At 42.7% G+C, this 18,833-nt stretch overlaps 1 protein-coding gene across 2 annotated transcripts in view; it reads left to right on the top strand.

Annotated features, from left to right (window-relative positions):
- The window catches only part of sv2 (synaptic vesicle glycoprotein 2), a 69,577-nt gene extending 51,086 nt beyond the window's left edge, over positions 1 to 18,491 (top strand). For both annotated transcript variants that reach the window (XM_060853653.1, XM_060853652.1), the window contains 6 exons: positions 5,031 to 5,120; positions 6,949 to 7,037; positions 10,712 to 10,851; positions 14,040 to 14,135; positions 14,504 to 14,663; positions 17,207 to 18,491. In XM_060853653.1, coding sequence (XP_060709636.1) covers positions 5,031 to 5,120; positions 6,949 to 7,037; positions 10,712 to 10,851; positions 14,040 to 14,135; positions 14,504 to 14,663; positions 17,207 to 17,390 — 759 coding nt within the window. In that variant the 3' untranslated portion in view covers positions 17,391 to 18,491. The remainder of the gene's footprint in view (positions 1 to 5,030; positions 5,121 to 6,948; positions 7,038 to 10,711; positions 10,852 to 14,039; positions 14,136 to 14,503; positions 14,664 to 17,206) is intronic.
- Positions 18,492 to 18,833: the final 342 nt, after the last annotated feature.

Here is an 18,833-nt window from a genome sequence, read left to right as displayed (position 1 = left end):
CTGCACACAGGTGACAGATATACAGACACCATTGGATGCTTATGTTGTGGTAGAGGTGTCTTTGGGCTGCAGCTTCTGTGACTGAACAATCCTCTTCAGGATGCCCACTGCTCACCCAAAATGAGAAATGGGCTAGAAAAACAGCCCATGAGACATGAATGAAAAGTAATTCATGGCACATGGTCAGCTTTTATTACCCACCACTAATTGCCCAGAAGACAACTACATTGCTGTAGTTCCGACCTGAAATGTTGACTCCCCTTCTTCTCTGATGCTGCTTGACCTGCAGTGCTTTTTCCAGCTCTAGTCTGACACTCCAGCATCTGCAGTCCTCACTATCTCCAAGTATTCCAACAGCTCGAGATCCATGTCCAGGGAGAGTTCTGGCAGGTGAAGGACGTGGTGGGAACCAGGGCCAAAATCAAATGGAACAGAGCCTCCTTGTTCACACATTTGTGTGTCTCTTCTTAAGCTTGACGATCCTATGTGCCAACACTGGAATAATCTTTTCCACAGCCTGTCGACTGTGAATCCGCTGTGGGGGCTGATGCTCTCTTGCTATCCCCCAGTGGTCTGTGCTGGAATCAATTGGTGAGCCACTATTGATAGGAAAACTGGAACAAGCAGTCAAAAGAATGAGCACCAGCACTTCAGCTTGAAGATATTCCTGCTGAGCAGATGCTCACATCAAGACCCCTATGCACTCGCCCTGCTGGTTTGGGAGGTTAAGGTACAATGGGCCAAATTCAGGGATGGATCCGTTGTGATTTCCTTCATGAAAGGAGGTCAATCATGATGTGTAAAGTATTGAAGTATGTCCCTCTCCCACAGCAGGGGAAATCCTGAAGCATATTTTCCTGAATCACTTATTTCCTGTGGCTGAGGGAAACCTCCCAGAAACTGTGTGGCTATAGATCTTCCAGAGAAACCTCTATTGTGGTCTTTAGTTGCCAGACAAATCCCTGAAAAATGTTAAGAACAGCACCATGTACTGTTCATTGAATTCATTGATCTGACCAAAGCGTTCGACTAACTAAATTGGAGATTATCCAGAAAGTTCTTCACAACCCTGTGCTTGCTTCGTGATCATCAGACCGCAAGTAACTTGTGTGGGATCTGAAACAGACACCTTTACAATCTCAACTGTTGCCCAGCCAGGCTGCATAATGGCCACCTTACTATTTATAATTTACCTGACAGCAGTTGTTCCCCTCAGCAAAGACCAACTACCTTCTGGTGTCAACATCCAATACCATCTTGATGGAAATCTCTTTTACCTTAACCACCTCTGTGTCCAAACCGACAACTATAGATGGCCATGACTGCAGGGTTATTGTGAATTCTGCATCTGATTTGTAAACCACTTGCAGTCTCTTCAATTCTCCATAGCAGAAACTCGGCCTGTCCCTAAATGTTGCCAAAGTGAAACTCCTGTCTATCTGCTCCTGGTCAGCCTAACATTCCACCACCCATATAATATATTGAAGGAGACCCTGGAATATAGGGCATAGAACATAGAACAGTACAGCACAGAACAGGCCCTTCAGCTCACGATGTTGTGCCGACCATTGATCCTCATGTATGCCTCCTCAAATCCCTATGACCATATGCATGTCCCCAATGACCTTGCTTCCACAACTGCTGCTGGCAACGCAAACCATGCTCTCACAACTCTCTGTGTAAAGAATCCACCTCTGACATCCCCTCTATTCTTTCCCCCAACCAGCTTAAATCTATGACCCCTCGTGTTAGCCATTTCTGCCCTGGGAAATAGTCTCTGGCTATCGACTCTATCTATGCCTCTCATTATCTTTTGTACCTCAATTAGGTCCCCTCTCCTCCTCCTCTTCTCCAATGAATAAAGTCTGGGCTCAGTCAACCTCTCTTCGTAAGATAATCCCTCCAGTTCAGGCAGCATCCTGGTAAACCACCTCTGAACCCCCTCCAAAGCATCCACATCTTTCCTGTAATAGGGTGACCAGAACTGGACGCAGTATTTCAAGTGCGGTCTAACCAAAGTTTTATAGGGCTGCAACAAGATCTTACGACTCTTAAACTCAATGCACCTGTTAATGAAAGCCAAAAACACCATATGCTTTCTTAACACCCCTGTCCACTTGGGTGGCCATTTTAAGGGATCTATGTACCTGCACACCAAGATCCCTCTGTTCCTCCACACTGCCAAGAATCCTATCCTTAATCCTTAAGCTTTCAAATTCGACCTTCCAAAATGCATCACCTTGCATTTATCCAAGTTGAACTCCATCTGCCACCTCTCAGCCCATCTCTGCATCCTGTCAATGTTCCGTTGCAGCCTACAACAGCCCTCTATACCGTCAACGACACCTCCAACCTTTGTGTCGTCTGCAACCTTACTGAATCATCCTTCAATCCCCTCGTCCAAGTCATTAATAAAAATTGCAAACAGTAGAGGCCCAAGGACAGAGCCCTGTGGAACACCACTCGCCACTGACTTCCAGGCAGAATATTTTCCCTTTACGACCACTCGCTGTCTTCTGTTGGCCAGCCAATTCTGTATCCAGACTGCTAAGTTCCCTTGTATCCCATTCCTCCTGACCTTCTGAATGAGCGTACCATGGGGAACCTTACCAAATGCCTTGCTGAAGTCCATATACACCACATCCACATTTCGGCCTTCGTCAACATTTCTAGTCACATCCTCAAAGAACTTGATAAGGTTCGTGAGGCATGACCTGCCCCTCACAAAGCCATGTTGACTGCATTTAATCAAGTAGTGCCTGCCTGGAACCCTCTCCTCATTCCTGATGAAGGGCTCTGGCCCGAAACGTCGAATTTCCTGTTCCTTGGATGCTGCCTAACCTGCTGTGCTTTAACCAGCAACACATTTTCAGCTCTGCATTTAATCAAGCCATGCTCTTCCAGATGGTCATAAATCCTATCCCTCAGAGTCCTTTCTAGCACCTTGCAGACGACAGACATGAGACTTACTGGTCTGTAATTGCTGGGGATTTCCCTATTTCTCGAAGAGAGGAAGTAAATTTGCCTCTCTCCAGTCCTCAGGTACGACTCCAGTGGAGTGTGAGGATGAAAAGATCTTTGCAAGTGGCGAAGCAATCGCATTTCTCGTTTCCCAAAGCAGCCGAGGACAAATCTGGTCTGAGCCTGGCGACTTGTCAATGTTTGACAAAATTTTCAGCACATCAGCTTCCTCTATCTCTATCCATTCCAGCATGCACACCTGCTCTTCAAAGGTTTCATTCACTACAAAGTTCGTTTCTTTCTTAAAGACAGAAGCAAAAAACTCATTTAGGGCTTCCCCTACCACCTCAGAGAATGTTAAGTATTCTCTACATCTTGAAAGCTGCCTCTTGTGAAGAGGACAAGGATATACCAGGGACAAGGGGATTCAACGCTGGGTCAGCTGCCCCAGTTTAGCCGCTTTACAAATTATGACAATGTGTTTTTGGCAACAAGGAGCACAGCAAGTCATGAGAAGTTCACGTAGTTGTCATCACTACACTCCTGCACTGTACTGAGACTTGGACTGTGTATCAGTGACAGAGTGGTGGAGGAAATCCATCTACAGTGTCTCTGCCATATCCTTTGATTGACTGGAGCTTGTGTCCAGGTGGCTGAAAAACATCTCCCCAACTCAGTCCTGGTTTCTCAACTTTCAAACAGCAAAGCAAACACTGCCCTCCACCTGCAGCAGCATTGAGATTGTGTCTGGGGAGCAATTTGCTGCCAGTAATTCATGTTGATAACAAGCTGCATCATGCTTTTCAGTCCAAACACCTTCATGAAGTAGAAGGAATAAAAGGGAGGAAGCGCTGCACTCTGGATCCCAGCACCCCATGCGGCATCCTACCCACGTACTCAAGCATCCACAGGTCGAGAATTGACCTGTTCTGTCATAAGATTCTTGGCAGAAACACTCAACCCTGATTGGACGTCAAAGGATACACCCATTGACTCTGTCTCATAGATGCCACAGTGATCAGTGCTGATCTCTGTTGTTCACAGTCTTTTGATCTGATGATTATTACAATCTAATGACATAGTTGACGGGTCCAGGTCCTAATGTATCCAAGTTTACTGATGTTATAAAACTTGGTGGGAAGGTCAGCTGTGAACTTGACTCAGAGGGATATGGCTAAGTTCAGTAACTGAACAAGAAGATAGTGAATGCAGTTAAATGTGGGGCATCTTAAATTGTTCACTCTGATGAAAAGCGTTGGAAAGTGGGATTTTTAAATGGTGAAAATTTATTAAAGGTTGGTGTTTAAAATGATTTGGGTGGCCTTCCACTCAAGCAGGCGCAGGAAGCAATCAGGAAGGCAGTTTGTAAGTTGACCTTCATAGTGAGGGGTTGAAATGTGAGTAGAGAGGTTCTCTTGAAATAATGCAGGTTGTCACACTGGAATGCACTCTCACTTGTGTTAATGCTCACTTTCTTTTAATTGTACTCCTGCCTTCACTTCTAGACACAAATGTGCTCACGTTTACATGCACTTTTACATGCTTTTGCTCTTGCTTTCTCATTCTCTCCTTTCTCTCTCTCTCTCGCGCTCACTCGTCGCGCTCACTCACTCTCTGTAACTCTTTCTCAGGCTGTCTCTCTTGCTTTCTCATTCTCCAGCTCTCTGACACTCCTCTCTGTCTTTGATACCACTGACATCTCTCACATCCCTGCTCTCTCTCTCACAGCTACACCTACTCTCTTTCTCACATACTTTCATATATACTCTCTCTCTCCCTCCTGCTGTTTCTCTCCTCTCTCTTCCTCCTTTTTTCTCTTGGACTCTATGGTGCTCTTTTTCTGGCTGTCTTGCACCTGTTCCCTCCTGCTTTCTCATTCTCCTGCCCTCTAATGCTCTTTTCTGTGTCTTTCTGATGCTTCTGCCCCCCCTCTGTCCCACTCCTACCCGCGCCCCCGCCCCCTGTTTTTCTCATTAGCAATGTTTGTATTTCCTGGTTTATTTCAATGAACACAATCAGAAGTTCTCTATTTCCTGGCTTCCATCAGCTTTTGTTTTGTTGATTGCCAGGTTCAGCGGCTGGCGATTCCTCCACTTGAGAGAAGCAATGCAAGGACGTATGAAAGTCGTACTATTTGGTTTAAGCAGCAGATGATAAAGGTACAGGTTCCAAGCTGCTGTTTTTCAGTGGCTCAGCAAGAAGTCTGATACTAAAGTTTGTCGATTATTGGAAGAAAAAATAAATAAGTTTTGACCATGCCTTTCATGTTCTTAGTGAGATCACGTCGTAACGCTGCAACCAGTTTGTGCACAGCAAGATCCCACAAAGGGCAACATGGTAATGACCCTGGCCATTCATATTGGTTACGTTGGTTAACCTTAACTGTTGACCTGAATATCAGGGAAACATTGAGAGACTATTGTCAAGGATAAAATTAATTCTTAATTGGGAAGGGATTGATTAATAACATCTCTGCAGCATAGAATTGTGAAAGGAAAACTGAGTGATGGAGTTATTTTAAGAAAAAGATAAAATTGGTAGACATAGCACAATAGATATTATTCGTTACTGGGTCTTTCAAAAAATATTTGATCAGATATCCTGGATAACAGCTTTATTTGGGAGGGTGAAGACAATCCAGGTGTGCAATTGGTTTAGAGTTTAGTGGTGATCAAATGTTGTCTAGACTGGAGGGACGTGGTGCTTTGGGTTCACCCAGGGACTATTGTTTCTCTTGTCTAGAAATGACCTGCACTTGGGTGAAGTGTCATTTGGATGTCTATGGGTAATGTAAATAATGAACCGAATAGTCGCAGTCATTGACCGGTTGTTGAAGTGTGCGGCTACCTGATGAGTAATTTTGATTTGGGCGAGTGGGAATATAATCTGCCAGAGCGAAACAATCAGGAAAAGCGGCAGCAACCAGATGGTCCCGTACGGAGCTACGTGAAGGGCTGACCTCAATATAGTGAGGCAATGAATGTCCCAAAACCGGTGGTAGACAAACCAGAGCAGATGTGAGAGGATGGCACTAAGTGGCTGAGGGTGGCACCATAACAGCAGATACACTGGCAGCTGCAGCAGAAATTGCAGAGGGATGTGGGGCTGAAGATGGCTGGGCAGGTTGAACATGTGGCTGAGAAAATATGCGCAGTCTCCAACCTTTGTACTTATAGGTTGTGAATGTTAGAGCAAGGGGTTTACCCCACACCTTGAGAAAATGTCAAGTTGGGCTCAGCTGGAGTATTATTTCCAAATCTGCACATTGCTCTTTCATGAAGGATGTAGAGAGGGTGCTGAGGAGGTTCATCAGGGCTGATTGGCTTCAGATATATGGAGGGACAGGAGAAAATGGAATTGTCCATACAGCAGAGAATGTGAAGGACAGACCTAATGAATTGTCAAGGGGCTTTGAAAGAGCAAGCAGGGAGAATCAGTTTCCCCTGGCGGTTGAGTATCAAGAGGTTATGCATTTAAAATAATTGGCGAAAGAATCAGAGAGAAAGTATAGAGGAAAAGACCTTTTGGTACCCAGTGTAATAGCATTCCAGTGTTGATCGGGGGTGGGGGGGCGCGCGATCAACACTGGAATCAGCCCAGCCCTACATTTCACAATTAGTGTTTTCATATCTATTCATTCCCTCTGCATAGAATCTCTACAGTATGGAAGCAGGCCATTCAGCCCAGTGAATCCATACTGACCCTCCGAAGGGTGTCCCATCCAGATACCCCATCCTATTCCTGTAACCCTGCATTTCTCACAGCTAATCCACTTACCCTACATGTCTTAGGACTGTGGGAGGAAACTGGAGCACCCAGAGGAAACCCACACAGACAAAAGGAGAATGTGCAAACTCCACACACACACTGTCACTAGATCCCTTTTTATTACATAAACGTCTACTTCCTGAAGCTCGTGGATGCACATCAGTGCAGACCCAAGTCCTGCTCGGAAGGTGGTGCTAACAGTCCTGTTCTTATTTTCAGGGATTGGATCCCATCAGGAAGATTTTTGACCAAAAGCTGTGTACCACATCAATTGTTCTCTCCAGCATCTTCTTCAGCATCTCGTTTGGGTGAGTTGGCCTGACACCAGAGCCCTCAGCAAACTGGGCTGCGAGTTTCCGTTCCAGAAGCTGTTGATTTACGCTGGGGACCAGATCTGTGGATGTGAGCGAGGACCCGGGTTCAAATCCTGGATGAGCCCCCAAACTGTTTACCCTCCTGCTTAATTTAAAACCAGCAACACTGAAAAGATTTATCCCGTGCAGTAATCTGTAAAAATTTGTTAGGCCAAGAACTATTTAAAGTTAAAACTAACAACTTTATTTCTTAATGTATAACAGAGAATAATTAAGTAACAACTATTTACAATTCCTTCCTCTAACCTATTTTACCTTCCCTTCTATAATACTAGTCTGATAAAACTCCCAATTAAGATTTACAGAAAATACCAGCCAGCGGTTGAATCTTCTCTTTATCTTCGTCGGTAGAATGGCTCTTCACGTCAGTGTTGAGGTTTCTCTCTGCGCACACTCCTTCTCTAGAAGGAGTGGTGATAGTTCTCCTCCCAACTGTTAGATTTTCCCAGGTCTTATACCCCAAAGTATAGGATTGTGTCATTGGCTTTCAAGATTGTCAATATACTCAATTCAAAGTTGATTGGAATTTGGTATTTTTCGGGGTATGGTTTAAACTGATTGGCCTGATTCAAATCTGTTTTGTCGTTTCTAGGCAGCCAGCTACCCCAGTAGCTGGAGCACATGTTACATTGTGTCTTGTTGAGAGCACTTGATGCTGTCTCTGCTAGCTTTTACTCTCTTCAAGGTACAGTACACCCGCATCTTCATAACACCTCCCCCCGAAGAAAAAATGAACCATCATAATGAAAAGATAGCTTTTTTTCTCTACATTTTAAACACATTACCCTAACATACAGATAATGTTGATATAAGTTCATCTTAACTTCTTCACGTGTACCTGTGTCACATTAATTAAGACAAACCTTGTCTAAATTCTATCAGTTAAATCCACGTTAATGCATCTGCAATTACATTCGTCCGACCCGCAACATGTATGATTTTTAAATTAAAAGTCTGTAACATAAAACTCGAATGAAATGGTCTCTCATTCTTTTCTTTGAAACGTTCTAAGAATGTAAGCAGATTGTGGTCAGTGTACGCAACCATCTGCGACACATTGTTCGTGACACACATATTAAAATGCTGTAAGGCCAGTACCAAACTCAATAGTTCTTTCTTGAATCGTGGAGTATTTCCTTTGCTGGATGTTGATCATCTTTGAAAAGTAACCAGCTGTTACTTCAATCCCATCCTCATCTTCCTGTAGGAATGCAGCTCCAACTCCAATGTCACTAGCACTGATGCCATCTTTAAAAGGTTTTGAAAAGTTTGCTATACTAAAACTGGTTTGGTGTTTAATATTGATTTCACATGGTCGAATTCCTCCTGGCATTGTTGTGTCCACCGAAACTTTGTGTTCCTCTTCAGCAAATCGGTTAACAGCGCAACTGCACCGCTGAAGTTTGGAACAAACTTCTGATAGAATCCGCTGAGTCCTAAGAATCAAAACACATCTTTCTTCAAGGTTGGTCATGGAAATTCCTCAATGGCCTTTGTCTTTGCGTTCCATGGGGTCAACCTTCCATGACCCATGTAATGTCCCAAGAACGTCACCTCTGATTTCGTAAATTCCGTTTTATTTAAGTTTATTACCAGTTTTGCTTCTCGTAGTCGTTCAAAGAGCTCTGCCAACTGTACCCTGTGATCTTTCCAGGACTTACTAAATAGACTGTACAGTTTGTTAACCCAGCCACAATTGCGTTCATGAGTCTTTGGAATGTGGCGGGTGTGTTCTTCATTCCAAAGGACATCACTTTAAACTGATAGAGCCCATTTGGGGTTACAAACGCAGAAATTCCTTTTGCCATCTCTGATAAAGGTACCTGCCAGTAACCACACATTAACTTGGTGATGTAACTGGCTTGTCCGACTTTCCAAATACAGTCCTCGAGTTGGATATGAGTCCGATTTTGTAATGGCGTTGACCTTCCGATATCCAGGCAGAATCATTGAGTCCCATCCGGTTTGGGAACTAAGGCGATCGGTGAACTCCACGCTCTCTGTCTTGGTTCGATGATGTCCTCATCAAGCATGGCCTCCACCTCCTTCTGAACCGGTCTGACCTTGAAAGGATTAAGCTGATGGAGATGTTTTATTGAAGCAATGTTTCCTACATTTACTTCATGTACAATAGCATTAGTCCTCCCCATCTGATTCTTACATATGTCCTTGTACTGCTGCAACCAATCTTTCAACTGCGTTCTGTGCTCCTGAGACAGATAGCTTATTAGCCTATTCCACACCTCAAGAACTTCTTCATTTTTTAATCTATTTTGAGGCATCTCAAAATCCATATCAATTGGATTTGATTCCTCATTCTGTAACTAACACCTCCATTTTCTCCAGTTCTTTCTCTCTAGTGTAATACAGTTTCAGCATGTTCACATGACATACCCGATACCTTTTTTTTTCCTATCTGGCATCTTTACTAAATAGTTCATCTGACTCAACTTTTTCTCAATTTGATAGGGACCATTAAACTTGGCTTTGAAGGGATCTCCTATCACTGGTAACAGTACTAACATGTTATCTCCTCGGGAAAATGTCCAAGTCTCAGAGCTTTTATTTGCCACCTGCTTCATTCTACGCTGTGCTCTCGTTAGGTCTCGCTCTCGCTCTCGCTCTCGCTCTCGCTCTCGCTCTCTCCCCTTTGTTTATCTTCTAACTCCATTTTCCTCAATTGTAATTTAAATTTTTCTACCTCTGTGGCACTTATCTGTTTCTCTGATACACCTGAGTGTTTGAGTAATTCCCTTACAATTTTAGCTTTACTTTTGTCCTTGTTAAACCCAAATCGAACTAATTTGCTAATTTTAAAAGTATGGCCTTTTTCTTTCCTTCTAAATTTTCTTGAGAATCATCTTCAAACTTCAGAACCTCTTCAGCAACATTAAGAGCTATTTCTCTTCCTTTTAATTTAATCAACCACAAGTCACCGAAGTTAAACAAATTGTCTCACCTTCGTTTTATTTAAAGATCTAGGACGCTAACCTGCAAGTGTTTAAAACAGCTGGGATCTTTCATACACCCAAATATATTCAAATTTGTCGAAACCAATTCAAATCCCGAATTGGTGCTATCACTGCTAGCCTTTACTCTTAAAGGTGCACTACATGCACATCTTCATAACATTCCCATGAGCCATTCCATGGAGCTGAGGTTGAATAATGCGTGTGGTCAGGCTTGTTACCTGGTGGAGGCATTAGTGCCAATACTAATCTTCTGCCTGCCTGAGGCCTACATGTGGATGTACTGTCGAGATGCTACCACCTACCACCAACCCACTGCACGCATCATTGATTCTCTGAGAGATCAGCTATCCATCAAATGACCTCCTAGTATAAATTCCTCTAAGAGCAGGGTGTTCTCAGCAATGTCCTGGGTGATATTTTCATCTGAACCATCGTGGTTGAAATATTGCTGTTTCTGGAACCTTGCTCTGCACAGGTTAGCTGACATAGTTCCTGGTTTGCAATGGTAACTACACTTAAAGCAGCACTTTCTTTACTCAGGTTATGGTAGGGTCCACATAAATCCGAGTGTGTTTATGTTGGCCTTTGGAATTTAGGTAGCTGGTTGACTGTTTTCTCTTATTCCCCTTCTTCCAGGTATTATGGTCTGTGGATGTGGTTTCCTGAGCTCCTAAAACGGATCGAGATCGGAGGTGGTTCTGCGTGCTCGAGTAATTGGAGCAGCTCCAGTGAAGGAAGTGTGGAGAATGTCACTTGTTATCCCGTGAAGACAGTGGGTGAGTGTCGTGTTGAGTTCGATTCTCTCATTCTGGCGTCCATCTGGGAGGAGGAATTTGATCCTTTTCCAATTAAAAGAAAAAGTTAATTTGTCCAACCCATTTCATCTGGAAGTGACTCAGCTATTCACGTTTTAAGTTTTCATTTCTGAGATATTCTTAGTGCAGATTCAGTCGAAATAATGTGTGGCTGCATAGTAGACTACACTACTCCCAGCATCTCATACAGAGTTTGAATATATCAGGGGCTTATTTACAACAAATGCATGGAAGACTTAAGAGGTTTAAAGCATGGAAACAGGCCCTTCAGCCCAACTTGTCCATGCCGCCCAGTTTTTGCAATTAATCTAGTTCCATTTGCCTGCGTTTGGTCCATATCCCTCAATATGTATCCCATCCAGTTGTGGACTGGGAAATTCCTTTGGGACTTTTAGCAGTTCCTGAGCTGAAGTCCTCACTGGGCTTTACCCATGTTCTTCAATTGAGGATCAGAAACTGTCTAACAGTGGGAAGCGTATGTTCCAATAAGCTCTCCCTGTGGATTATGCTCTCTTAACTTTGAATGCCTCTTCCCTCATGCTCTATCTTCACTGCAGAGGTCAGACATAGTGCGAGGACATATCTGCAGTAATATAATTACAATTTCTTGATGTATTCCATCCTGCAATGCACACTGTAAAGGGTATTGTGTCTCTTCAGAAAGTGATCTTTTGGGACATTAGCAGATATTTTCTAACCAACTTGTTCAGGGATGTTATTACACTCCTCTGGAGCAGTGGGACTTGGACCCGAACCTCCTGACTGAAAGGTAGGGACATTACCACTGTGCGACAAGAGCCCCCTTTAGTATTGTTAATGTCTGTTTAATCATGTTGTAAAATTTGTTAATGTTTTTATTTAAGTTCAGGAAAAAACAGGTGGTGGCTATCAGCAGCAACTGATGTTTGGAAGGAGCTGTAAGACAGCCTAGATAATGCACTCTATCCACAAAGGAAGGTTGTCTGTTGTTTCTTTTTTATCCCACTATTTGCTAGGATCCAAATTGAGAAATATATGACCACAAAATGTAGGGGCAGAAACAGACCACTTACTCCATTGAGTCTGTTCCACTGTTCAATAAAATTATGACTGTTCTGATCATCCTTGACTCCATATACCTGCCATATCCTCATAACCCTTAACTCCCTTATGATTTAAGTATATTCAGGGCTGAGATAGACAGATTACTAAGTATCCAGTTTTGACGATCCTCTACGATAAGAAATCGTAGAGATTCACGACCCTCTCAAAAAAAGAAATTTCTCCTCACCTTGGTCCTAATTGGGTGATCTGTTTCTCTGAGAGTATGACCTCTGGTCCTCGAGTCTCTTCCAAGGGGAAACAACTTTTCACCATCTATTGTAAGTTCCCTAAGAATAGTTTTGTAGAATAGAATCCCTACTGTGTGGAAACAAACCTTTCAGCCCAACAGCTCCACATCGACTCTCTGGAGAGCATCCCACCCAGACTCATTCCCCTACCCTATACCTGTAACCTTGCATTTCTCATGGCTAATCCATCTAACTTACACTGGACACCATATGGGCAATTTAGCATGGCCAATCCACCTGACCTGCACATCTTTGGACTGTGGGAGGAAACCGGAGCACCCAGAGGAAAGCTGCACAGACACAGGGCAATTGTGCAGACTCCACACAGACAGTCACCTGAGGCTGGGGTTGAACCAATGTCCCTGGCACTGTGAGCCACTGTACTGCCACTGCATATTTTTCAATAAGGTCGCCTCTTATTCTTCCAAATTTCAATGAACAGAAGCTCAACCTCTCCTCAAGGAAGTCCTTCCTTACCTGGAACCAATCTGTTAAGTAATTTGAGAAATGACATGGTAAGTGGAGTGTGGGAGCAGCAAGTGACTTTGAATCCTAAGATTCCCAAAGCTTTTTACTGGGATTCATTGAAACGTCATGTTGTTTCTGCTCCTATTGTAGACTGATTGATAGATACATAAGCTAACAATTCAACTCTTGCTGTATTGTGTGATGCAATGATTGGAGGTGGTGAGCAAGATGGATCTTTTGGCCTTTATTTATCTAGTAATTCCCATGTTCAGGTTATATCTGGCATCAGCTGCAGTGTATAGCTAACATTGTTGCTCTGACCCTGAACGTCAGGACTTTGGTCAGTCAGGATACTTTCATACCCTCCTCACTTCAGATATTTTTCAGGAATTGTCTTGCAGTCCGTATTTACACTCCATCATTTTCAGTCTCCTCATCCCTTCCTGTTGGTTCTCCAGACAATAACTGAGCTTGGGTAGGGTTTTGTTTTGTAAATGTTGCATGGGATATTAGAGTCAGCTTTTGTGGCCTTTGGGCAGGATCAGGTTTCTGCTCCTGAGAAGTGACAACTTTGCCAACATAAGCAATTGGGCACTGTTCATCTGAACTATCCCAGGTTCTTTTTCATTATGTTTCTTCTCATTTTTCTGAGTTATCCCTGTAAGAAATGAAACTCTTGTGTACCTCACAGCACTTCTGCCACCTAGCCTGACCATGAGTAAGGCAAGATCAGTGGATATAAGGTAAAGGTGTAATAACAGGATAGGTTGCACAGTATTCCATAATTATTGGAGGCTTTGGCCTACACTGCTATCTATGCTTCTCACTGACCCCCTCCTCATTCCAAGGGAGAACCTCAATATGAGGATGACATTTCCCAACTCCAGAGTTAGGGAGCCTGGGAGGACTCCACATACTCTGCCGCAGGCGAGGCTGGGGGTAGTTGAAGAGGTGAGTACAATGGGATGCTGAGGTTTCCACACGCTCCTTTTGATGTTTGTGCTTTGCCTTCACTGGGGCCTGGCAGAGATGGCTGCTGCCTTTGGACCTGGGCAGGAGCTTCCCACCCATCCTATCAATATGCCTGTTACTACTCCACATGCTCGAACAAAATTGTGTGAATATTTTGTGGGGCTGATTAATCCCTTGTTCCTTTGTGCATTTGTCCCTGTCGCATTTACACACACAACCTTTGGAATAACCAACAGACTTTTTTTAAAAAAAAAATGCCATCCTCAGGATCTTTTATATATGGAATTGTGCAGTTAATTTTGATAACTTTCACACATGCTGTTCCCTTGTTCTTTCTGGTTTGAATTTTAAAAGTGGTTTGTTTCCTTTGTTTTGCAGTGTATAAAGAAGGCTTTATAATTGCTGCTGCCAATCTTCCTGGTAATATCTTCACTATCTTACTGATGGATCTGCTGGGAGGCAAATTTCTACTTGGTGAGTACCAACCAGGAAGAACTCAAGAAAGGGAATAGAATGGAGACAGCGCCCAGTGTGAGGAGCTGTTTATTATTCAGAGCAGTAGTGTCCATAAAGAATATTTGTTCTTATTTAGCACGTTCCACATACCTGCACATTATCAAAGAATCATTAACGGGACAGTACTTGCTGCATGTACCTGTTCCAATTATGCATCACCAAAAGCAGACAATTAAATTATTAGTTAACAGGTTTTACAGTACTAATGGTCTTGTGGATCACAGCCAGTAATATTGCAGTGTTGTTATTGACTGTGTTTTGTAGAGTAGATGACTAGTTAACTTGGCAAGTTGGGTGTTGATTATTTCCTTATTCTCTGACCTTAGGTGCTAGTCTTTTTCTGTCAGGAATCTGTGCATTTTTCATCTGGCAAGTGAAGACCAAAACGCAGAGCTTGATAGTGTCCTGTGTGTTTAGTGCCATCTCAGTTGTTGCTTGGAACTCACTTGATGTCATTGGGTTAGAATTGTACCCAACTAACTTAAGGTAAGTTACAGTTTTAAAAATCAAGAGGGAGTCTACTCCTTGTATTCCACCTTCTCAAACATTTGTCTATTGTTCATTATATTGAACATAGAAAAATACAGCGCAGTACAGGCCCTTCGGCCCTCGATGTTGCGTCGACCGAAGCCTTCCTAACCTACACTAGCCCAATAACCTCCATATGCTTATCCAATGGCCGCTTGAATGACCATAAAGAGGGAGAGTCCACCACTGATACTGGCAGGGCGTTCCATGAACTCACAACTCGCTGAGTAAAGAACCTACCCCTAACATCTGTCCTATACCAACCCCCCCCCTTAATTTAAAGCTGTGTCCCCTAGTAACAGCTGACTCCATACGCGGAAAAAGGTTCTCACTGTCAACCCTATCTAAACCCCTAATCATCTTGTACACCTCTATCAAATCTCCCCTAAACCTTCTTTTCTCCAATGAGAACAGCCCCAAGTGCCTCAGCCTTTCCTCATACGATCTTCCTACCATGCCAGGCAACATTCCTAGTAAACCTCCTCTGCACCCGTTCCAGTGCCTCCACATCCTTCCTATAGTATGGTGACCAAAACTGCACACAATACTCCAGATGAGGCCGCACCAGAGTCTTATACAACTGCAACATGACCTCACGACTCGGAACTCAATTCCTCTACCAATAAAGCCCAGTACGCCATATGCCTTCTTCACAGCACTATTTACCTGGGTGGCAACTTTCAGAGATCTGTGTACATGGACACCAAGATCCCTCTTCTCATCCACACTACCAAGTAGCCTACCATTAGCCCAGTAATCCATCTTCTTGTTACTCCTACCAAAGTGAATGACTTCACACTTAGCTACATTGAACTCCATTTGCCACCTTTCTGCCCAGCTCTGCAACTTATCTATATCCCGCTGTAACCTGCCACATCCTTCTTCGCTGTCCGCCACTCCACCGACTTTCGTATCATCCGCAAACTTGCTCACCCACCCTCCTCCAGGTCATTTATAAAAATGACAAACAGCAATGGTCCCAAACAGATCCTTGTGGAACACCGCTAGTAACTGCACTCCAAGATGAACCTTTACCATCAACTACTACCCTCTGTCTCCTTCCAGCCAGCCAATTCCTAATCCAAACCTCTAATGCACCCTCACTGCCATACCTCCGTAATTTTTGCAGTAGCCTACTATGGGGTACCTTATCGAACGACTTGCTAAAATCCATATACACCACATCTACTGCTTTACCCTCGTCCACTTCCTTGGTCACCTTCTCAAAGAACTCAATAAGGTTTGTGAGGCATGACCTGCCCTCCACAAAACCATGCTGACTATCCTTGATCACATTATTCCTATCCAGATGTTCATAAATCCTATCCCTTACAATTCTCTCTAAGACTTTGCCCACAACAGAAGTGAGACTCACCGGCCTATAGTTACTAAGGCTGTCCCTATTCCCCTTCTTGAACAAGGGGACCACATTCGCTATCCTCCAGCCTTCTGGCACTATTCCTGTAGACAACGACGACATAAAAATCAAGGCCAATGGCTCCGCTATCTCCTCCCTAGCTTCCCAGATGAGATAGAAAATAATTCCAAGTATAGAGAGAACCATTGTACTGGGAGAGTTTTATTGTAAGAATGAGACTGATCAGAAACTTATTAACATATTCCTAGTTCAGTGCATGCATCAGAACAAGCCACACTTCAAAAATCAAGTGTATCCCATCAAGTGATTGCATATTGACTGGCTTTATGCTGTGGACTTAAATTATGAGATCTTCCCATTTAGTTTCTCAGGCCTGTACTGTTCATTTGTGTTTTATAATTCCTTACTTTTAAATATCAATTGATATTTAATATCTGGAAGGAAAGATTACATGACTCTTAATGGATGGAGGAGAGTACTAATCATGGAAAATCTCAAGTTTCGTTAATTTAGGGCAGATATGAGCCACTGAGCAACAGTCCCATCTAGTTTAAAGGATCGAGGGACATTTTGATTCAAGTTTGCTAACGATGAATTGTTTTTAAAGTTCCCAGATTCTTTAAAATAATCTGCCAGGTTGGAAAATATTTCATTTCACTTCCATAAAGAAATTCTTAGAATGAAACATTTTATTTTTCCATTAACTTAATCCAGACTAAAAGTACATGTTTGTATCTCCTGTTGAGCCCCAACGTGAACCACCTTTCTTGACTATTTAATGCAACCCATTTCCCATAGCTCCTAACCTTGATCACGTTGACGCTGTTCTCAACATTCCATAGGATATGTTTTATTAATAAATACAACTATATGACAAGTTTATAGGCAGCATGTTAAATATCTGTGCCCTTCTCATGAAATATTAACCTATTTATACATGACAATGACACAGGAGGCCATTTGTTTCTTTGACGGTGTACAACTCTACCATAATTATACTTGAAATTTTGATTTAGAGTTTCAAAAGTACAACTACACCGCTAAAATGTTTAGAATTTTAGTACCTTTATGGTGGAAGTATTTTTAATTTAAAATTGAAGAAATAAAAACTGTCTCTCAACAGGTCTTCTGCACTTGGAGTTTTCACTGGTATCAGCCGTGTTGCCTCCATTTTGGGAAATGTGGTGTTTGGCCAGCTGGTTGACATGAACTGCAGTGTGACCATCCTCCTGGTGGCAGCAATATTTTTCATCGGCAGTCTGGCATGCTTCAAATTACCTAACACTAAGCACATTGAATTGAGTTGAGAAGAGAGTTGAAGTTACTGGAACATTTATCAATAGTGCCTTTACCCATGTGTGCGTTTACCCATCAGCTCCAATGTGTCCTTTGCTTGTGAAGTGTACTGGAATGAGATGCCATAAGCTCGAAGAGGAAATATGGCCCTATTGTAAGGGTAACTGCAAAAGACAACCAATACGAATATTTTGAATAGACACAAATTGTTGACAAATGTGGCTATATGAAGCATGCACTATAAAATAAGGGATCTTCTGCTGAGACTCAAAAAACCTCACTTGTTACATTGTAAACTCAAAATGCCATGCAGGTTGTGCTTACAATGACAACTTTCAGGTTCAGATCATGAAACTTTGTGATAAGCTCCTTCCTCAGTTTGTACTTTGTTCTTCTGTTGACCTCCCACTATAAGCAGGAAGGGTCATGGCTCATGTAGTAACTCTGAATAGATAGGGAGTAAAGACAACATGCATCTGTTACACTTTGAAAGTGAGACAGTCTAACTAAAGGATCAAGTTTTCTATAGTGAACGTTTGTCGAGAACATCATTTGTCTTACAAACAAGGCTGGCCATATTGTACAATATTTACATGTTTACTTCTAAGCCATTTGGATTCTGTACAGAAGCAAAATGGGCAAATACCAAAATTGTGGATAATCAATACTGAGGATTGCAATAGAGTGAGAATGAAATCTGCACAATGATAAACAGTTGCACCAATGGAGAGTTATGACAAGATATTTAGTCATATTTTTAAAACTCTGCTGGATTGACCAATTTGCATTATGTAATCCCTCACCATCCCTGGCTTGCTGACCTGGGACATTGCTTAGGCAGGAGCGTAGTTTTGAATTAATTTTCTGATGCCTCCATAGCCCCATCTGATCTCCCCACACCCCTCAGGTGTTCTGACTTCAATTTCTGAATTAGTCATAAACTCTCCTATCCTTTAAAAGGAACTCAAACCGGTGACCAGGCTTTTGGTGATTTAATTTGTTGTAGTGTCCCTACCTCTCGGCCAGACAGCCAAGTTCAAATCCACCTGCCCTGCAGGTGGGTAACAACCCGTCCAGTTTCATTAAAAATAATTGTGATCACCCATCCAAAATCTTGTGGCCATTTTGTTTGATGTATTTATAAATGCAACAGTAATAGATACTAATTCAAAAATATTGCACATAGTGCCTGTTTATGGACCAGACCAGACCTCCTCAAATATATTAAGCTAGCCTAGACTCTAACGTTCTTATTTTAAACAGCAAATGTGAACTGCTATGTTCAGATGCAATTTGACTGGTCAAACATTAAGCAAGACAATTTATTCAGAGCTGAAAATGTTTTGCTGGAAAAGCACAGCAAGTCAGACAGCATCCAAGGACCAGGAAATTCGACATTTCGGGCATAAGCCCTTCATCAGGAATTTAGTCAGACACTAAGTTAAAAAGGAGGA

This window comes from Hemiscyllium ocellatum, chromosome 42, assembly GCF_020745735.1.
Source record: "Hemiscyllium ocellatum isolate sHemOce1 chromosome 42, sHemOce1.pat.X.cur, whole genome shotgun sequence".
In the NCBI taxonomy this organism is placed as follows: Eukaryota; Metazoa; Chordata; class Chondrichthyes; order Orectolobiformes; family Hemiscylliidae; genus Hemiscyllium; species Hemiscyllium ocellatum.
Note: the sequence above shows the minus strand (reverse complement) of the source record. Positions and strands in the feature narration are given on the sequence as shown.